At 31.3% G+C, this 23,068-nt stretch overlaps 2 protein-coding genes across 2 annotated transcripts in view; one reads left to right on the forward strand and one right to left on the reverse strand.

The window, feature by feature from the left end:
- Positions 1-18,681, forward strand: part of LOC116779052 (uncharacterized) — a 36,004-nt gene extending 17,323 nt beyond the window's left edge. Inside the window, exons 2-16 of the mRNA XM_061526895.1 lie at positions 1,950-2,030; positions 2,774-2,906; positions 6,909-6,999; positions 7,741-7,908; positions 8,378-8,506; positions 8,816-8,944; positions 9,360-9,585; positions 15,348-15,470; positions 15,541-15,716; positions 15,793-15,926; positions 16,699-16,838; positions 17,010-17,091; positions 17,165-17,309; positions 17,424-17,637; positions 17,729-18,681. Of these exons, the coding sequence (XP_061382879.1) occupies positions 1,964-2,030; positions 2,774-2,906; positions 6,909-6,999; positions 7,741-7,908; positions 8,378-8,506; positions 8,816-8,944; positions 9,360-9,585; positions 15,348-15,470; positions 15,541-15,716; positions 15,793-15,926; positions 16,699-16,838; positions 17,010-17,091; positions 17,165-17,309; positions 17,424-17,637; positions 17,729-17,880 (2,109 nt within the window). The 5' untranslated portion in view covers positions 1,950-1,963 and the 3' untranslated portion in view covers positions 17,881-18,681. The remainder of the gene's footprint in view (positions 1-1,949; positions 2,031-2,773; positions 2,907-6,908; positions 7,000-7,740; positions 7,909-8,377; positions 8,507-8,815; positions 8,945-9,359; positions 9,586-15,347; positions 15,471-15,540; positions 15,717-15,792; positions 15,927-16,698; positions 16,839-17,009; positions 17,092-17,164; positions 17,310-17,423; positions 17,638-17,728) is intronic.
- Positions 18,676-19,844, reverse strand: LOC116765466 (putative lipoyltransferase 2, mitochondrial). The gene is made up of 3 exons (XM_032654920.2): positions 19,528-19,844; positions 19,199-19,411; positions 18,676-19,102 (listed from the first exon to the last, which is right to left on the reverse strand). Exons 1-3 carry the CDS (start codon positions 19,682-19,684, stop codon positions 18,756-18,758), a joined length of 717 nt encoding a protein of 238 aa, XP_032510811.2. The 5' UTR covers positions 19,685-19,844; the 3' UTR covers positions 18,676-18,755.
- Between the last annotated feature and the right edge of the window lie 3,224 nt (positions 19,845-23,068).

Here is a 23,068-nt window from a genome sequence, read left to right on the forward strand (position 1 = left end):
TATTTTTTACGTAAAAATAAGTAAAAGCTTTAAAGTTTATCAATTTAAAGTAAATTAATGTTTTTGAAATGGATAATCTGTATTTATTATGTCATAATATGCGAAGTTAAAAAGTTTCAAAACCTCTCGTTGTCGTACCTAGTTCATAATATAAAGTAATGCCATTTGTACTGTTACCAACATTATAAGGTTCAGAGATGTCTCATAAGACTCGTCATACACTTATTGTAACAACGTTACGGCCTGTTTCCTTTTCTTAACGGTTTGCGATTGTTATAAAATTTTATTTCATAATACAATAGCTTGTTAATTTACTGTTTACTTTCTACATGGCTATAATAAAATAATTAATTTTATTGCACATTTACAACAATTAAGCACACAATAGCTTTAAGTCACTTAGAGCTCTTTTTTTTATAAATTAGTTAACACAAAAAAGAACTCGCTAAATTGATACGAATGATGATATCTATTACAAATTGTTCTTTATCTATTTGCCGTATGTATTTCGTTTTTAATAAAAGAATTCTATGAACCTAATGACAATGAAAATTGCTTTCACCAACCGTTTTCGTATCTCAGATCGCACCTAAATCTTTGTAACACTTCCAACTTTTAAAACAATGGCAATAAAATGATAAAAGTGCGAAGGTGCGGGAGATTGGGATCAGAGTTTCCAATGAAAGGATATCGCGGCTATTTCATTCATTTGTTATTTTAGTAATAACTGTTTATTTAAGTAAAAAATATTTAAGGATATAATTATAATCTACGGATTGTGTTGTTGGCGTGTAATTTTAGGTGTTACTACTATTTTCTTATTTACTGCTCATTGAGTTTATCTGTTAAATGCGTAACCTACTTCTTAATGTGTCTAAGTCTATTCTGCGTCATATCCAAGATTAAGCACGTGAGTAGAGACGTGCGAATGACTACAAATTGTCGTTACCTCAAGACCGTTCTATTTGCGGTTCGTTAGTCAGTTTTACCGCATTTCGCGGTCACTTCCGTTAAATTTTGAAACTCATGGTATATAATACGTGGTCTCTAGACTTGGGTACCGTTTCGAGAAGTGTGCATTAAACATGTGCCATGAAAGACATACCGAGCCGAATAAATGTTAGTCGTTAAACTAAATTGCTGTTATTTATATTATATTGAATTAAAATTGCATATTCTTCTGCATTACCTCAAAATTTTATAATTTTCTTTTAATGTCATCTTATAGAGATTACAAGCATAAATTTAATCTGATCTTTGAGTCGTACGTGCTAGTTATTTGGCACGTACCACGCTAATGTTATAAAATCTCTTGATAGAAATCGGCGGCGAGAACATAAAGGTCGCTATTTAAAAAGACTGTTATTAAATATGGTAGATGATGCAGAACATCGATAGCAATCGAAAGTAGCTCTATTCATTAAACATGCACAAGAATAGTTTTAGTTGTTCTCAGACTAAATAATACGATCTTACTTTCACGTTTGCTGATGGTCATTTTGTTTATAAAAAAGTTCAGTGAAAGCGTTATTGAAATGTAAAAAACGGAAATTCTTGCTAGGTGTATCTGACCTGTATTCGTCTCATGATTAACGTTGTATTTACCCCAGTAATAAAATTAATCGTACTTTCTATTCCGCAGAAGTGACGTTTAGTTTATATGATAAAATATTTTATGTTAATGTTATAATGACATCTACATGATGAAATTAAATTGTTCATTATAAAATTTAAACGAATACCTAACCTATATTGACACAATACAGGGATTTATAGAAATGAAAGATACAATATCAACGCGCAGGACGACCGAGTTTAAAAGTAAATATGTAGCATGCGTTGTCATGTCGCTGTATTTATTTTAATTAAATAGTTGAGTTTAAACACAAAATTTACTTAGAAACTTAGTAAATACTATAATTTTATAATTTTTTTTCTTATTGTTCTAGGTGGACAAGTCACTATGAGGGGGAAAATCTTGGGCTTGGCGCGGCTAGCAATTTTACTTCTTCAATCATCGTTAGTATTAAGTAAGTTTAAGCATTATATTATTTCTTTCTGATTCCTTCAGATTTAAAATTGAAGGGCCCTAATGAATATATTGGTGTATTATTCCATCACAAAAATTGAAACTAAGATTTTTATAATTCATAGTTTTTTAAAAAACACCTCAAACGTAGTTTAATTATTAACGATTCTAGTCTTTACTATACATATATGTAATATTCTTAAGTGTGGATCCTCAGGAATGTATCAATATCATTAACATGTTATACATAATTCCTTGCGAGTATCAGCAAGAAAATATGATATTACCACACAATGGATGGGATCACAAACCCGGGAGCTGTAAGCTAGTATTCCATTGTGAAATGTTTAGACAATTCAGTAGACACCACTTGTTCCCAGTGTCTGCTTCCGCAAATAGCGGTTCGGTTCGACTTATCAGCCTTATTTGTTTATAAAGATCATGCTTGACATACTTCGTTAAAAGCTTGTTAGGATTTCCATTTGAATTGCATATGCATAATTGATCACCGACTTGTTTACGCAAATATGGTTACAACGATCTGTTCTCATGAATGCTTTTACCTGTTAGCAAACTTTATCATAATAAATTTAGGGAAGTTCATATTTTATTATAGCCTTACAGTTAAACCAAAAGAAGTTTTTAGAGGAAGAATATTTTATTATGTAAATAAAATTACTGTATATATTTTTTCAACATTTATAATCCCAATAACATGACATTAAAATTAAATATTTTTTTCAGGTCGTAGCGCGTTTGAAAAACTGACTGATGTAGATTTTGCTGGCACCGCTTACTATACCGTCCGCAATCTATCGCTGTACGAATGTCAGGGTTGGTGTAGGGAGGAGCCCGATTGCCAAGCAGCCGCTTTCAGGTACAAAATATTCCATTACTAATATGAAATAATTTTTATAGGACATAAAAGATTCTTTTAGCGAGATTGCAAACGATAATGAGTACTAAATTGAAATTATTATAACCATCAAGTGGAGATCATCTCTAGATTTTCAATCAAGAACATGACTTGTCATTCTGAATGGTCATAAACATCAACTCTGGTCACGGTTAACCTAAATGTCTATGATAAGATCCGATTGACGTTAGTATTCACCGATCGACAGACATCAGGGAAATCGGCTCTGAAATTTTGCTACAAGGGTCAGGAGTTAGAACGTGTCTTACTTTAATATCCGATTTCAAATTTAAAATATAAAGATTCCATCTTCTCCGTCTACTAATCTATTTATTCATTTCTTACCAAAAACTGAACGAAATTTTAAACCGGTGGTCCGTCTAACTAGCCTGGTAATAAAAGTTACCATACACGTTCAAAAGACCATTGCCATTGAGGCATTTGGTCGCATATCGTGACTATTGCATGTTTAAATTCATATCCAATTCGGTATCTAATTTGACTTTGAAACAGACAACATGTAAATTTCTTTAGGTTAATTAAATGACAATTACCACTTCGCTATAAATATAAAATCTGATAACGAAAGCATAAACTAATATAACTAACGGGGATGTTCGTGACTAATTAATAAGTAGAAATGTGAAAAACGGACTAACATATGAGATAAAAATTATTTTTAATCATTGTTGATATCATTATTATCATCACTTGGTGATATTCTTTGTTGAATTCTGACTACAATTTTATTTTATTTTTTATCTAGATAACTAAAGAATTATTGGTAATGTTTACAGAATAAATTTGGAAGTTTAAAAAAAAAATATTTTCAGATTTAACTGGACCAATGTAAAATATTTTTGCTCATTAACATTATTGTAAAGTAATTAAGTCGTCTCGATAAAACTAAAATGCGCGCGCTAAACCGAGATGTGAAGATTTAACTGAATGTGTGTACTACATTTGAATAAAGCTATTACAGTAGCTACGAAAGCTTTAAAATCATGACTTATTCATATTACAACTAAATAGAAAATCTCTAAAATACACCATTGAAAGAAGCAAACAGTCCGCTTCAGCTTCGTCTAAGGATCATTGCACTCGTATCCAATTCAATTAAACTAGACGGAACTTTCCTGATACTAATTTAGTATTGTAAAATAACGTATCTCAAATCGACCTGAAGAAAAAGCGATCTGACAATGGAACGGGACGATGGTATTAACAATTGTTAACTGTTAGCCTCCGCTCGAAGTCTTATAGAGATAACTAGCTAGCGTTTACTGGAATAACATACCACCATTCTTATCTTGTATCAATAATCGCTTGTCATTTGTTTATCGTTTCTGAGTAAAAAAATACTTAATAGTGCTACAATATACTGAATTTTATTGTATTAAATGGTTATTTGGCGGTAGAAATTAGTCTTTGAAATAACAGTAAAATTTTAAGAGACATTTAGTTATTTTTATTTCTAATATCGTGATCTTTGTCTTCGTGCTGTCAATTCTGATAATATCTCATTGGAATCATAAGATCACTTTGATTTATGTTTGGAACGGACATATTAAATTGCCTTCATTACAATTTCTTTTTGAACTCAATTTAGTACTTAATTAATTTCATATTGATATGCATAAATACTGGAAAACGTCATGAAGTTTAATAATGATTATTTGATAGCGCCACTTTTGTCCATTCACAAGAAGCAGTAGTCATTTATTAGAGCACACAAGTCATTAATTCGTTTCAAGATTAAAACTTATTTGAGATTTTAGAGAGAAAGATATTCATCAATGCGAGCTATTTTACAATTTCAGTGATTGATGTGATGTTTAGACAAGATGAGGCGTAGTTATTATGGCCTACAATATCATAAAAGAAGCATAATTTGTTTTCAAGCTACTTCGTGTACTATTTATGCTGTTTTGTTTTTATTTAGCTGCATAAAATTATGGTAAAATGTCTCCTAACGGGGATATTTTACGTTAATTTGCTATCAACAGAATCTACAGAGAATCACTTTAAGAGTTTATCAAACTAAACGTCTATTGGCCCTAATAAAGTAACATTCATTTTATTAGCAATTTAAATAAACCTTATAGATTTGCATATAAATTTATATATACATAATTTTAATGAATAAACATAAATATATTATGAATAGACTATAAATTTTACCAAATGGCTTTCTTCGCACAGTGTGCTTAGTAGCTTAAGATTTATTACAGAAATTGCGAAACCACGGTCAAAAACGGTATCATTAGTTAAAGGGCTTTGGGCATTAATCATTTTATATTGACGCGTTGGTATTTTGTTCTTCCATATATAATGTACTTATATTGTTGATAGTTTAACAAATGAAAAAAATATCATGGAAATGAGCCAATAGACTTTTTATAAAAGCTTAACTAGAAGATACTGTAATAGCTAACGAAGTTTATATCAGTACATAAAGTTAATTAAAGGTTGTTGTTATTTATAAGAATGATATTTAAATTAACCGGTTAATTGATGATTATTTCAATTGGTCTAAATCTGGAAATATTTAACAGATTTCTTCATTATGATTTTCGATTGAAATTTAATAAGCCACAAACTAGCAGTTTCAAGGTTGATACATATATGCGTAAATAGGATTTTAATGAAAAAAAATTACAATTTTTAATGAATATTGAAATTATTTGATTTTACGATCAACTGAAAGTGTTGTTTCTATCTAACTCCGTTATCTTTAAATTCATCAGATATTTTATGACATATTATATGAGTCGTAATTTTCTATAGACATTAATTTGTAATCTCACTTTATGACTTTTATAAATATTAAATCAGTTTCCTTTAAATATATAACTAATGTACGTTGTATATATTTTATATACATTTATGTTTAATATTATCCTGTTAGTGGCATAAAATATTGAATATCAGCTTAGAACGGTAAACAGATCCGTTATATAGGTAAAGTGTAGCGCGGTGTCATTAACAAGAGTATAGTGGATTAATTCTAAAGAAAATACAGATTGTAATTGACTGAACGTCTTGTAGAAAACACTGTGTAAGATCATGTTTTGCTCGTCAATATACTTAAGTATTGTCTGCTATTTTTAATAAATGACAAATGGACAAGAAACACATTTGCTTTGTATGTCATTGATCAACTCAAAAAGTTTACAACAGAACGAAAGTAATTTTGAATTAATGTTGCGTCGAACAATTTTCGTTTTTACGAACTATCTGAAAAATTATTTAATCTTATATATTTCTGATTTTCATTAACGATATTACTTTATCGTGTTTATTTAATTATATTAAATTCAATCAACTCTAATATGCTTTAGAGGGGAAAATTAATAAATAATGAAATTTATGCTCTTACATACTTTTGCTACAATGTTTTAAACTAAGTGATTACTGCATTATAATAGAGACGAAATTTTTTTAACAAGAAACACAACACAATTTCTTGATACATATTACTATAACTGTAACAAGAAAAATATTTTTCCCGTTTATCCCAAAACTTAAATTTTTTTGCATACTTAAATATGTAAAATAGAAAATAGTTAATCATGTAGACCTAGGAGTTTATGCATTTAGTCCACTACGTATTATGTTTCTTGGATAACGTAAATAACATTAATTGCATCCGTTATTGACTATTGAAGTAGTATTTGCCTGCCTCTGAATAGATTAATGTTTTCTCGGTGTCTTAGTATCCCGGCGCATTGCTCTTCTGAGATGGAATGTTATGTTAAATGAATCTCCACAATATAATACGTAATTATATGTATATATATATATATATATATATATATATATATATATGCATATTATATTGTGGATATATATATGTATTACTCTAGAATGTTAACATTAAATAATCATTATATACTATAAAAAATAAATAAATAATTAAAAGATTATTTTCGGTAGACATTTTAATGTTACTTTTTGTTCCAGTTTCGTATTAAATCCGCTTACCCCGGTGCAGGAAACGCGTTGCTTGTTGCAGAATGATACCCAAGCAAATAATCCCATGGCAACTCCTCAGGTATGTTTGTATAATATATTTTGTTTAAGATTTCCTTTATCGTGCAATGCTTTAGGATATAATAGTTTAGTAGACCCTAGTTATTAGTATTTTAGTTGAACTGTAACCAATTAAATGATAGATTTTAATTTTATTAATAACAAAGAAACAGGCATTCTTTATGTGTTATTTTCAAATTGTGTAATAATTCACTCATCTATAAAAAAAAATTAAATATTTTGTATTGTTATATTTCTTAGATTTAAATTAAAATACACAACTTATGGCAACACTATAAAAAAGTAACCAACAAAAATATTTATAAGTTGTTTATAAAATACGCTCGCTTAAGATTCTGGTGTCCTTGTTAATGTTCTCGTTTTTGTGATTCAAGAGAAAGCGGAAGCACTCATTAAATCCCGTATCGAAGTAAATAGTAGCAGCATAATCCGTTACTCGCTTTCAGACCTAATGAGCGGTACGACAGTAAATTGTATGCTAACAGATGCATTGTAAAATTGCAACTTGTTTTCTATCTAGAATGAAAATAAAAGGACGCGTGGGTAAATTTATACAGCCGCGGTTTAATATATTACAATGCTGTTGACAGCTTGTTGTAGATGAGATGACAGATTAAATAAGTAATGGCCAGCATGTATGATGCTAATTGACTACCGCTAAATTATTAAAAAGTAGAAATTCTTATACTAGTTTGTTTTTAGTTGTTTTTTTATGCAATGAACTGTTAAATTTTATTTGCAGCGTTCTGTAAACACCTATTATATGGTTAAAATTCAAGTGAGGTCAGAGAATGTGTGTATGAGGCCCTGGGCGTTTGAACGTGTACCCGGCAAGGCTCTAAGAGGCCTCGACAACAGTATTATCTACACCACCACCAAGGAGGCTTGTCTTGCTGCTTGCCTTAATGAGGTAATAAAACCACTTACCTAAAATTACACTGTCATTTCCATGAGCATTCCGTTTCAGGCATTATGTTCTTCTATTTATAAGTGAAACGCCTTTTCAATGTTGTCTCTATACATAAATATATATTCAATTTATATTTATGGCCCTGTCCTAGTTCGCGAGATAAAAGGGAATGTTAAAAGTTCTCGGAGTACAAAGTAGACACTTTGTTTATGGTAAATCGATTACAGGTTTAAACGTATTGTTGTCTCGTAATATTTAAATAGATTTCATAGAATTTATATTGGCTGAAAGCTAAAAATACTTTTATTCTAAGAAAAACAGTTTATTTTTATAAATTTAAACTTAGAGATATATTTTAGTTCCAAATATGACTGGTAAGAAATTTTATGTTCACCCGACCCTTTATAACAAGGTTCTTTTGAAGAAATGGTATATTAAGAAGATATTAAATTATGCTTTTAACAAACAGAAAAAGTTTCCGTGCCGTTCAGCGGAGTACGAGTATGGCAGTATGAGATGTTCTTTGAGTGATTCAGATCGTCGCACCGGACAGCATTTTGTACAACTAGTCGACACACCCGGCACTGATTATTTCGAGGTAACGGTTACAACTACTAATAAGTTACTTAGTTAAAACGATTTGTAATGGATTTTAACATACATAGCTCTTTATTTTAATTCACCGTACAAAATGCTATCGAACTAGGAAGGAAAGGTGTCTTAGTATTGCAATGACCGTACGTAGTACAAGAAAATTATTCATTCCAGTAACAGCATTGGACACCGTTGTTGGTCTCATTTCGATAAATTGAATTCTGTGAACCTTAACATAATTTGTACTTGTAGTGTAAATAAACAGTGTGATTATCGGTGTTCCTCGCTTAAGTGATTTGTGTGTGGTCGTTAGAATCTATGCCTGAAGGCGTCCCAGGCGTGCAAAGGAGCGAGGGTATTCACGGCACCACGCGTGGGCGTTGCTGAAGACAAAGTGGCACAATATGCTGGCTTGCATTATTATACTGATAAGGAGCTACAGGTAACATTCAAGATTATAGGATAATGCTATATTCGTTCTAAGTGATCCATCGCTTTCTTTGTAATTATAAGAACATTTTACGAGTCTATAATATCATAAAGTGTTTTACCGAGAATTTCGTTACTGTAGTTATTTATGGGGTTCTGGACTTAATTGGATATCTATGGTATATGTAATTTAAACGAGCCATTTATTACTTATATCCTGTAGAGATATATTATTCATATACTATAGATCCTTAAAAACATCAAGCTGCAGTCGTAAAGGACTTTTTTTAAACCTAAGAATAGTTTTCGATATAAGAACATTATTAGATAATAAATGAATTGTTAAAATATAAGATAATTCTATGGTTCCATTACTTAGCCTACCGAAGAATTTAATATATATTTAATTGAATGTATGTATTATTTAGGTAACGTCGGAGTCAGGATGTCGACGTGCTTGTGAGATAGAATCAGAGTTCCTGTGCCGTTCCTTTTTGTACCTCGGAGCGCCGCATTCGTCCATCTACAACTGCAGGCTGTACCACCTCGATCACCACACGTTGCCTGATGGGCCTTCAGCTTACCTGAACGCTGAACGTCCGCTCATCGACGACGGCGAACCGATCGGCAAATACTTCGAGAACTTCTGTGAAAGTGAGTACCTATGACAAGTAATTCCTCGTTACCATTTAAAATATTAATTCAATGTATTAGATTTGATTTTATATTATTTGACATTGTCTCATGTGTTTAATTTCGGAGAGTTGAAAATACATTTTTATTCATATTTGATCATTACATTCTAAACAATATTGTGTGAGTTTCATTCTCAGTTTCATTGCATTACTTTGTGGATGAATATAATATCTTGGTGAGTTAATTAAAAAAACTGGTAGTGTTTTATAATGTCGGTAATTATACGACCGGCGCCTGCGCATCCGTAGTGAGTCGTTGGTAAGCTGGCCGCAGATTGGTATTAACGCGATTAGAGTTGAACATACATGCATTCGTAATATTAATTTAAAGGGAACATTGATGAGAAATGTCTTTCATAACTTTTTCTCGTTTATTTTGAGATACCTTGTTTTATTAGAATATAAAGAAATAAATCTCGTTACACGGACATTATATATTTATTAATTAATGTGTGTTTCTATTTTATGTATGTCTTTCTTACAAAAATCACCGTCTAGCGTCTTGCTTTATTATTCTACGTAGCACTTCAGCGAGACAGACCTAATCTACACCTCGTCAGAGATTTATGAGATTAATTAATATTATTAACACGCTTATCCCGGATGTGCAAGCTGAATCACAGATGAGACGTGAATAAAATTAATGTCAGCTGCGATTAGTATGAGTAGAAATGTTTTTGCAAACCAACAGAATCTAGGAACGAAACCTGTCTTATAACTTCCAATTCTTTATGACTTTCTTTCGAGGTTATATTTTTAACTGTTTAGAAACAAATAAAATGTTTAAAAATATTCATGTGTGTTACGTATTTATGAGGAATTGAAATTTATTTACATATATTATCACTACTGGAATAAAAAAAAATTGGTATGACATATTGCGAAGTTAATGTCTTACCTGGAATGCTGTCAACACAACGACCTGTACAGTTAAACTTACAGTGTTAGCGCACTTTAGATATTTAGAAAATAACTTAACTGACTTTACGTTCTATTCCACTGTCCAAAAAATAAATTAAAATAAGTAAATTATTGTGAAATAAAGATTTAGCAGACAAAATAGTGCTTTTAATCTTTAAAAACACGCTATAAAAGTGTTGTAGTGTCGTTTAGAATTTATATTTAATTGAAAATGTCTTCATGACAAAAAACGGTTCCATCCCGAACATTCAGCCTGACAATAGCGACCTCGGTGGTCTATTAACGGTTTACAAACTACAGAAATTGTCTTCAAACGGCATACAAAAAATATATCTCAAGCAATTGTGTAATACAGAAAGATTGTTCTGATGCTGTACATTGTATTGTACGATATACTTTATTCTGCCGAAATGAAATATCATTATAAAACTCACATTATAATTAATTTATTTTAATGTACCCGCCATACAAATAACTTTATTAATGCACCGTAAGCTTACGGAATTTACCTTTGAAATGAGAGCAATTATACAATACTTCTCACCTACAGTTCGTGGGAACGTTATGTAAAAATTGTTTTTATATGGTGTTCATATTAAAAATTGTGTGAGTGTTACTTTTTCTAATGGTTCTTAACAGCTACTGTGCTTTCTTTAAAGCACTAGATGTGAGAATAAAGTGTCAAAAGGATTTAATTGTTGTTAAAGTAATTTTATACTGTGTTTGATATTGAGATGTTTGCTAATTATTTACGAGCAAAATTGGATAACTTGGAAAAAACATAAACCTTTATATATATTTAGTTATATGTATGACGATAGACGGGGGTTAATCTTAAGATCAATGAGAGGTCTGGGTCAGCAGCAATCAAGTCATCAATTCCGATCGTAAAGCCAGGATAAATGGCGTGCAATATATTACATGTTACAAATACACGTTTTCTTATTTGTACAGCTTTGCTTAGTCCGTTGCAAACGGTTTACCTTATATGTTACATTATCAACTGTTACGGATGATTCTATGAAACATTTCTTTACTGTGAGGAGTTAAAAACATTGATGTCATATTAAGAATGATAAATACTAATTTAGGTTTATAGGAAAACAAGCGCTGATATAAATGTAGGCGGTAACTCTGTCTATTACAGTTAGGTTCCGCTATAGGAAAGTCTGGATAGCTACTCCATTACGTGGGCCTGCTTGTACGACATTTAGATTGCCATCTATTGCTAAAGGCCGAGTTCACTGCAATGTCAATAACATTATATAAAGATACAGATAATACCGTTACATTAAAATTCAAACCCCCACATCCAACGTAATAAGCAAAGTAATTGAACGCTGCTAGCTTATCTAATATTTGTAATCAATGTCTCGTAATCGAATAAAGTCCGTCTGTATTGCAAATTGATCGAATTAATCGAATAATGAATAGGCGCATCGATATCTATTACATGCCCACAAAATTTCGTTATGTTTACAATGTACAATGTGCTGAATCATCGCGCAGTTGCATTTTGGTGCAAAAAAAAAACGTGGCGCAATGGCGTCGCTCGTGCGTGCTTCATAACGGTGGTGTTACACGAAATTGAAAATTAGTTTTTTTAAAGTCGGCTCCGTTTTAGATGAGTCCTAATTCATCCGTAATTGAATCGAGATAGCATTGATTGCGAATTGAAGAATTATTAACAGAATACAAATTGAATACCTACTTACGAGATGGTATGCAATTGATTACCTACTAATTATTTACATAAAGCTTGGAAAATTAGGGATTATTTCACACTGCAACTAAATATCTTTGATACGTATGGCTCTGTTTCCTGTTTTCTATAATTAGGTATTTAAAATAAAAAAAATACTTAATACTTACTTCAATTAAAATCACAAACAGATCACACAAGAAAAACGTAATCTACGAATAGGAAGGAGGTTAGGAACTCGCAAGTTCGGGAATATTCTTGATATTACTTATGATTAATATTTAACTTGTTCAATATTTCTAATGCCACACTTTTTCGATCACTATTTTATTTAATGACTGAAATGGTTATCGCTATTAGCACATATAAAAAAAAATAAATAAACAAAAAAACATTTATTCTAACTCGATTTATGTCATGACATTATAATAAAGTAGCGTGTAATTGATTTATTAGGGTTTTGCTTAATGTGGTCTAAATTTAACGTAATACATTTGGGTAATCACAGAGGATTTAATCGATGATACTGTTGGCCTTGGTTAGCCTTGGCCTTACAGGTCAATGCCCGCTCTAACACGTTTCGTGACATTCGCGATTCAGAGAAAGTATACATTAACAATACACAGCGTATAAAATCACACAGGATGAAAAAAAAAAACGTTGATCTTTTTCTAATTATATATTATATCATATAAATCGCTATCTTGCTACTGAATAAAGAAGAGCAACAAAGGTATTAATCATTGAAAAATGTAAAATCGTATCACATACGATTCATTACGCAAGAAATTTAATGCGTTTTTAATACGCGTTGGTAATGAACCTCTGTGGCCTTGGTTATCCTTGTGTTCAAGTAATACAGGTTACCGCAGTTATTTTTATTACACGTAATACTTAATAATACTATCATCTGTAATAACGAACTAGAAACAGCGAACGTAATGGCCGCTTCGACAGGCCGGCGACTGAGTTAATTATTATATAGACGATATAATCTATGATTCTAAATATACTCTAAGATTAAATATTTTGCTGAGGTTGGTCGCGATAAACTTGGCGATGAGATTTATTTTTATTTATAATGTATGTAGTCGTAGTATCATGTTTTCAACTTATGGACAGACTACTCCGACATATGTTATATGTTGCGATAAAAATATGTGGATTGACATAGTTTTTAATATGGTTTCAGCATAAATATTCGTTGTAATCGGTCATTTAACTGTCAAGATTTTTCTCCATTTTTTATTTCATAAACATGGTTTAATGGAATTCTATGAAAATGCAACGGGAAATCATCTTTGGCCTCGTCAGTAGTCATTGGTAACCGTTACCGCATTCTGCGGTAAAGATAACAATATCTTAAGATTCATAAACATTGTGCTAGAGATAGAATAGGTATTATTTCATTAAAAAAATTATTACTGTATATAACAGTATTAATAGACTATTATATATTATGTATATTTGTATATATTATGTATAATTATGCCCATTTTCGTTTAAATTAATCCTCCGTGGAAGTTTCCATTCAACCTAGATAATACGTTTGAAACTTTTACAGTTGTTGTTGCTGTTTGGTACTTGAATTATTTTAATATATTCAAAAGGGACGCTGAATCAGATGCTAAGTCAAGTTAAAAAAATAATATTAAGGTCTAATAAATAAATCCCGTAATCTAGAATGTTAACACAGTTAATGGAAAGCCAATAGTTTTGGTTACAAAAAAGGAATTATCAATTGAGAACTGATCAATAAAAAACCACGATCAGCCAACTTTCTAAAAAAAAAATTCCAGTACGGGAACATTTCTTACAAAATATTGGATATTATAAATCGAATACGCTTTGATGGTGATACATATAAATAGTATGGAAAATGTTTCTAGTAAAAGAAAATTACTTTGTTCTCGAATAAGACAAAACAATATAAGTACTTTTTTTTTTTAATTTATGATTTCATTTTATATTCGCAATATCCTTTTTAAATACAAAGTCGAGAAATTCCAGCGTGGGAAAAATTCATTCTAGTTATTGAAGCGTTACTAATTGAAAACGTAGTTTCATCGACTTTATCTAGTAAATACAGGCATAGAATAAGTTCTACGTGCGCAACGCTTCAAGTAAAAAATTTATTGCCTTAGGTGACTATTATTTAGGAATCCATCTAACTTATTTGATGTTTAACAGACGCTCAAATAACCTGTAATTGCATTTTATTTTCTTTGTGATAATAGTTTTTTCTAGATAGGTACATGCCAAAGTATCTGATTTATATTCTTTATACAGCTAATAAGCAACAAGAACAACTTCTGTTTGATATTTCGTTATTTTCCTTTGTTCTCATTTCACTTATAATATTTATATCTATGAAGCTATATTTATTATATCGTTAATAAAACAAATATATTCTAGGCAAAGACTGAGAAGATTAAAGACGCCAAAAGATACGATGCTTTTCCTGTACGATCAAGTTTTATTTGAAATTTTGTCTTCCATAGTGCTTTAACTTGATTAGGGCGGGGGTAACAAACCATTGTTTGACCGGTCACTGACACAGAGTAGGTATTTGAGACACTGGAAGAGTGCTAACGAATCGATTCAGCACGGTGTACCGGTCGTTCCGGTAAAAGATTGTGTCATTAGCAACATTTTATGTAAACATTTAGTTTTAAACTTTATATAAGTTAGACAATATAAACATTGTTTTACGTGTTAATGCGACACGTTTGATACGTTTATTATCAATTTAATGAGTGTTAAACTCTTTCACACGCTATGCATCAGGCTGTTAGAATTTTAATATTTTCTATTGTGGCTTTCTATCTAGTAAGAAAAAGCCTTAAAGAAATCCAGTTTTAATAGTATGTTAATGTTCGTCTGTGTAATAACCCAATGCTAGTTACCAATTGCGTGTGAAAATATGGAATTGCGGCGGTCAGCTTTGCCTCGTCAGTAATTACAATGCCTACGTCACATTTGGTATCTTTATGATGCACATACAAGCCGATGCATCCGCTGCTAAATAGTAACTGTCTATAAATACATCTGCAGATTCTATGGAAGTATGTACCTAAGTTTATCCTCTTTTGTTTTAGAACCACCAGCCAATCCCAGTGGAGAGCTGCCTGTTACTATAGACCATCAACAGGATGTCAACATGTCCAGCAACTTAACAAGAAACGATGCGAACTGTGACAAGACCGGAACTTGCTATGACGGTACTATAAATATAAATTATATCATTGTTCCCAGGTTCTATACGATGCTAACTAATGATTGCTATTTCAGTATCCGTCCACTGCAAAGATACCAGGATCGCGGTACAAGTCCGTACGAACAAGCCTTTCAATGGAAGAATCTATGCACTAGGCCGCTCGGAGACATGTAACATAGACGTAGTTAATAGCGACCTATTCAGACTTGATCTTACAATGGCCGGTCAGGATTGTAATACCCAGAGCGTCGTAAGTTTAGATTTTCAATTATCATCGTAATTACAAACGGCATTCTTTCTGTATTGACGTTGTCTTTTGGTTGTAGACTGGCGTTTATTCAAACACTGTTGTATTGCAACATCACAGCGTTGTTATGACGAAAGCGGACAAAATCTACAAAGTGAAGTGCACATACGACATGAGTTCGAAGAACATTACATTTGGAATGGTGCCCATCAGGTTGGTAACAGTGAACTGACACGATAACGTTGAAAGCAATTGAAGATGTCCATATAAACTGTCTATGACTAAAGCGATTGTCTATGCAAGACAAACAACGGGAGACTTAGATAATGCTTCTGGGAAATGACCTTAACAGATTTATACATAACATTGTTGGTATTAGAATTTATAGTACCCTAGAGTTCTTGCTATACGTTATTTATAACAAGACAACATTTTTATTTTCTTTCATATTAAATTCTTTAACTATCTAAATGACTTAATAGCTTAAATACGGATATATATGAAATACAATATCAAACATTGATTTAATAAAAAAAATATTTAAAAAAAATCACTTTTCAAAACGACGGTACTTCCCCGCCTTAAGAATACATTCAATTCTATCGTGAAATACTTTTCACATACCAACACACGAGTTAAATTCTGATGACCTAAATCAGATTCTGAATTATACATAAAACAATTAGATTCAACTATACTAGCGGAATGTCTACGCGTCAGGAATTATAAATGACTTTTACCACCTTGTATGGATTTTTAAAAGCCTTTGAACAAATACAATAAAATCGTGAGTTGTTATCGATACGGATATGTAAATCACATGTAGTTCATTGATATTCCTGTGTATTGTTATATAGGTGTTGGGTTGCAAATTATATGTGCCCATAATAACAGTTTAAATTAAGAATAAATAAAACGGTCCACAGCTATTAGTTATTCCTCATTTATTTTAAGCCAAGCTGATCTAATTCAATATTCTTTCCAGGGATCCGGAGATGATCTCCATCACTGCAGCACCTGAGGCACCTCCACCGCGCATTCGCATTCTTGATAGCCGACAACGCGAGGTTGAAACTGTCCGTATTGGAGACAGACTCACCTTCCGTATCGAAATTCCCGAAGATAGTACGTAATGATTTAATACTATTTGATTAAATTTTTTTTATCTTTTGGGACATCAATAAAACGAGTTCTTAGTAATATAAATAACTTTGCTGTTCATAATACTAGAATGGGATACTTATTGACATCCGCTTGGAATGTTTTAGTGGAATTGATAAATGTATGTCGTTACAGCTCCATACGGCATTTTTGCACGCAGTTGTGTCGCTATGGCTAAGGATTCTAAGAGCACGTTCCAGATCATCGACGATGATGGGTTTGTATTAAAATATACTAAATAACTGCTATTTCTAAGTGTTTATACTAAATTATTATTTCTTGCCTTACAGATGTCCGGTTGATCCATCAATATTCCCAGCATTCAATCCCGACGGTAACGCATTGCAGTCCGTGTATGAAGCCTTCAGATTCACCGAATCTTACGGTGTTATATTCCAGTGCAATGTGAAATACTGTCTGGGACCATGTGAACCTGTAAGTACTTACGTGAGAATTAAAACCTATTAGGACTACTGATATAATTATGCCTTAATCGATTTTCTAAGCACGATAATTATACCTAATCATGTCATTCTTATAAAATTTTAGGCGGTTTGTGAATGGGGCAGAGAATCAATAGAGTCATGGGGCAGAAAGAGACGTTCTTTACCTAACAACGAAACCAGTGAAACTCATTCTCAAGAGGAAGACATGAATATTTCTCAAGAAATATTGGTTCTTGACTTTGGTGATGAAAGACAGAGTACTGACTTCCTCCGATCCGATAAACCTGGTGGCTCAGCATCTGAGACCAACTTTGGAGGTAAACATTTTTCATATGAAGTAATTAAGTTTTAATCTCAAAGTACATCGTTTGGAAGTACCTTGATTAATTCAATTCCACTGTATTTCAGAAAAAACAGTAACCATTGTGGAGCCATGTCCTAGCAAGTCATCCGTGCTGCTGCTAGGAGTTGCCTGTGCCTTACTGGTACTTTTGTACATCGCGACCATCTTCTGTTACTACATGCGTAAATGGCTGGCGCCACCTAAGCATTTGTCGTAATTCGTCCTAGAACTGTAGGACTAACATTACTATGCCGTCCATATTGAGGTTCGCCTGTTTATCAAACTTGTGATACGAATGACTGATTTCAAATTCCATACACTTCACGTCATTATATCCGTCCATTTAGATATAGAACGATTCGTGGTGACAGAATGTTCTTCAAGAAATGTAACCACCGCGTCTTTCGATTTACGTAATCGTAATTAATTGCGTTTAGAAGCATTTATTAAATGTAAGTAGGTATACGAATAGGTGAAATATGTGGCTTATTATTGATTATAATAATTACGATGCCGTATAACTTGTAGCTGTTATAAGTACTAATTAAAAGAATATAGTTTTAAGGATTTTCAATATTAAATTCAGAATATGCATTTATTACTAATAGTACTTTTAAGGAATAAAATATTATATTCTATACTTTTTGGAATAGTCCCTGAAAATTGAAAATGTGCATTGGTGATTCAATGGGATTATTCTGAATAAATATTTCAACTGGTATTTGATTGGCGAGTACAATTAACGTTAAAATACTAACATTCAAATTTCTAGAAGAAAATCTTGTAAATATACTGTTATTTGTCAGAGGCACTAACAGTTTTATTTGTCTCATCGCTTTTGAACTTTCAGTTGGGTTCCGTAGAAATATTATAATTGGTCATGAGACGTTGAACTGGTGTGAAACTGTTTCTCCTAACCCAACTTGAGATTTCTACTTTATTTATTTAGAAATACTATAACATCTATTTATTTTTTATACTGTATTAATACAAGAAATAAATTTTGTACAAATTAAAATATATTTTTTTATTTCATTGCATAACAAAGGTATAAATATTCAACAATTTTCTTTTTTAGGTAGACTTATGACATTAATTTGTTTCTACTAATAATTCACTACAGACGTCATTAAGGATTTCTTGTTGTATACTTTTGCTCAATTCCTCTGACTTGCATTGAAATACATCTTCAAAGTTGCGGAGAAATATTGGAGTTATTTTCTCTGTGGTACAGTTAATACCAGTTTCTTTGCTAAGAGAGGTAACACCCTTATCAGCTATACCACAAGGGTCAATGTGCTGGAACCATGACAAATCATTGTCACAATTTATAGATATTCCGTGTGTTGTGACATATCGAGATGCATGAATTCCAATTGCAGCTATTTTATTTTCTTCAACCCACACTCCTGTATGTGGAGATCGTTTTGCTTTTACACCTAAAATAATTAATCATAAGTTAGTAAGATAATTAATCATAAGTTAATTACATAATACTTAGTTTCTGTGTACAAACACACAATTCAACCACTCACCTAATTCTGCACACAGCCTTATAACAGTTTCTTCTAAGCTATTAACATACCATTTTACACTGGTTTTGTAATGTTTGAGGTTAATAATGGGGTATGCTATAAGTTGTCCTGGATTGTGAAAAGTGATTAGACCGCCTCGGTTAGTTTTCTTGAACTCTGCTCCAAGGTTTTTTAGTCTGAAGATTTCATCACTTGGTGTGTCATCCCTAATACCTGGAATCAATTCCATTCCATTTTTTCATATTACACACGTAAAACCAATAAAAAAAAGGATGAGGCAACTACTTATTATATTAAAAAAATATTGAAATCTTAGGTTATATTCTTACCCACAGTATAAACCGGTTTGTGTTCCACGAGCAGTAGAGTGTCATAGTTTGTAGTAGTTCCTTTCATCATTGCATCTAAATGCTTTCTTGCTATCGCTAATTGGATATTTAAAGCTGTATCATAATTCATAAGGCCCAATTTCCACACTTTTACCATATTTAGGTAATTAAAACGTTATAACAAAAACTTAAATATTTGATTAATTTACAGGAAATAATTAAAACATAGGTATATGTGACTTTTTTTATTATTTTTGTAATTATTTAAATTAAATAAAACAAAACAGTGAATGTGTCATGAAGACATTTTTTTGACAACTATTGAGTAAGCCCAATGTATACTGGCCCTTTGGATATTTAAAAAATATTATTAACTAAAATAATTAAATCTAAATTAAAGTATCCTGAAAACGAATGAACAAATATGCTATTTCCTTTAACATTTTTAAATTATAAATAAATACTTTTATTTAAAGGCTCTATGTGCTGTCATCCTGTCTACGAAACAACAATTACGTATTTGTTAAGTTTTGTTTCTAGTTCAGGACTCAAATGCTAGATGTCACTTTCGTAAAAACTGTTTATTTCTTTTACCTAAGATACTATTATGCTACTACACTTAACGCAGTAAGCGAATTTCAGTTGAAAGCAGGTTCAGTTTGTTACGAGTTTCTGCCTGTAGGGTGGTGTTTCTTCTGTTACATAAACCAGCTGATAATATAAACAGTGTGATCATAACAAAAATATTTAACCTATAACTTTTTTCACTTTTGAAGACCAAATAAGATCTTGGACTTTGGAGTGATATGCGAGATTTCGTTTGTTAAACTAAACGTTCTATTAGGATTAAACAAGATACGATTAGAGTGCGTAAATGATTCGCGGCAAAAGTGTTTTTATTTATTAACAGTTAAAAAAAAATATTTCATATGTCGTGTTTAGATAAAGTGCTAGTGCGATCAGAAATGTGGAATTCAATAAAACGATGACAACGGGGGTATGATTTTTATAAACTATATATATTAATATGATATGGTACATTATAATTATTATCTTTACATTAAATAGTATCTCCGTGATATTTTTTATTTAGGTAACTGCTGTTATTATACGTTTTTTGTTGTTTCCTAGAACATTTATAATTTTTTTCACAGGACATTTTACATTATAAAATAAAGAGTCGTAAAAAAGTCCTTAAGGCTAGTCACTTTCAAAAAGGTAATATATTATAATAAATAAAATTAAAAGTACTCTTTGCACCCTCAGACGCATCTTACAGAGCACTGACATGAATGTATTTTTAAAAGACCCTTGTTTACTTCAAGTACTATTGTGTTAGCATATTCTGTAAGGTCAGGTCTAAGATTTTTAATAACATTAGTTGTCCCTGTTTAAGACATTATTTTTTGGAGAGTATCTTTTTAAATTAAACGAGTAATGAACAAATCATTTTTCAGTGGCTAATTTTATGTTATGGAATTAATTTATTTTCAAGTGTTAACAGTATTTAAAAGATGTAGTAATAATAATTAACTACTTGTTTTGGAATTTCGAAACTGTGAAATATATTTCAGACGATGTTTTTGATAATATATTCCAGGCATTACTAAGTCATCATACTTCTTATATTTACTGTATGAAATTAAAAGCGATCCATTTATTATGAATATAAACAGCGTTTGGGAAAACAATATTTGTTTATTTTTAAAGTTTCGTTTCCTAAAAAAGTAGCCAAGGGATAACAGCTAGAAGTTTTCTTTTTCAGGAAACCTTATGAGATAAGCACAGCACATAATAAATTTGGCACAAAAAACACATTACACTCAATTTATTATGTATTTATTCTGTATACAAAAGCATTATAACTAAATATTTCAATAATACGTTATAGGTTAAGAATCAGAAAGAAAAGAAATTATAACTATGTAATATGTTGTGTGTTCTATAAAAATTTGAGAAAAGAATATTTAGCGGTGTTTTTTGGGTATGACTAAGTAGGCATCACATTAGATCTGAATACAAATATGACGTATTTTATGAAATTCAAACCTGATCATGTGATGAGTCACCTAAGCAGATGGGAACAAGATTGTCAAGTGGCTATAAAGTGCTAGAAGTTCCCTTGATTAGCAATATCTAATTTATCATTTTTATGTTATAATAACGAAGGAGTTATTTTCAGAAAATGAAAGATATTTCGTCTTAATATAATTACAACACAACAATTTTGTAAAGTAAATAAAACTTATACATTTTTAATAGTTTTTTTTTTTTAATATAATAAATAGCCAGGCCGTAACTAAGTTATGGGGTTTTCTCAAGGAGAAAAATGTTGAATGATATGTATATTGTATATGTGACGCAATATTAAATAGATATGAGACGAGATATTAATGAACGTAATTCCTAAATGAACTATAAGGTTCAATATTTCAGATATTGGAAATTCTACACAAAATATTAAACATTGCTATATTTTATTTTTACTGTAAAATAAATTCTAATTTATTCTATGAAATGTTAGACTTGTATAGTGGATATTCGAAGACAATTATTGTTATTTGAATGGGCACGGGGAACAAAAACTTTAAAGGTTTCGCTCGTTAGCAGTGTTCTTTAAATAAGCTTGTTTACTCGATTGAAGTAGAATAAGGGTTAAAAACCGCTAGAAAGGTAAACAAGTGTCTCATAGGTGATGCGGGAAGGCCGATGTTTCCGTCCGGAGTATTTTTAGGTGGGGTGTGCGCACGCGCAGCTACATGTGTTTAATGACTTCGAATCGTCAAACAGAACGCTGAAAGTTTTAATATAATTTTTTATACAAAATATTCCTTTTGTATTAAGCTGATAAATCATGAATCAAATATTTTAAAAATTTCGATATTAAAATTGTTGTATAAAATTTCGGCCTCGACACAGTGCAGACACAGTACAGTGTATTCATAACTAATGTACACTATTTTTATTAAGATATAAAACTATGATGTAAGGCGTCAACAAGCAAAATCAATTTAAGGTGAAATACCAAGTCTAGCTGGTTGAATTTTATTGAACTGTAATATGGAGTTTGTATACATAATTGATGATTCCTTTGTAAATTTCAATATTTTTCGGAATAGCTTAAGTAAAGTTAAACGGAACGTGATAAATGTTTGCTTAAAGCGAAAGCATGGGGCAAAGTTTGCGGAGTAACATTTGGTTAAGAACTTTAGACAGTCAGTAAAATAAAGGAGTAATATGGCTTTATTTATTAGTCTTAAATGTATTCTAAATAACAATTAATATAACTTAATCGAGTCCTTTAAGAATTATATCTGTTTTAGGTTGGAGGATGATAATTCATTGAAATATTTTCATTTTAATAATTTCTTTTTTTCTGGCGGTACCACCGTTGCCATGGCGACGGCGCAGTAGGCTGCAAACCGTGACGGGAATGACAACGCAGTGGATCGATGTCGGACCAGAGATTTTTTTATCACCCCACAGAGGCTGTGATCTCTTGTAAAGCCTTATTTGGCCAAATCTTTCCTACATTCCCCAA

The sequence above is a fragment of the Danaus plexippus genome (assembly GCF_018135715.1).
Source record: "Danaus plexippus chromosome 3 unlocalized genomic scaffold, MEX_DaPlex mxdp_30, whole genome shotgun sequence".
Classification (NCBI taxonomy): domain Eukaryota; kingdom Metazoa; phylum Arthropoda; class Insecta; order Lepidoptera; family Nymphalidae; genus Danaus; species Danaus plexippus.

Coding starts and splice junctions, on each gene's coding strand:
- LOC116765466 (XM_032654920.2), bottom strand. CDS start 19,684: ATGGTAAAAGTGTGGAAATTGGGCCTTATGAATTATGATACAGCTTTA. Junction 19,412..19,527: donor CAAACCGGTTTATACTGTGG/GTAAGAATATAA, acceptor AATTGATTCCAG/GTATTAGGGATGACACACCA. Junction 19,103..19,198: donor AAGGCTGTGTGCAGAATTAG/GTGAGTGGTTGA, acceptor TAATTATTTTAG/GTGTAAAAGCAAAACGATCT.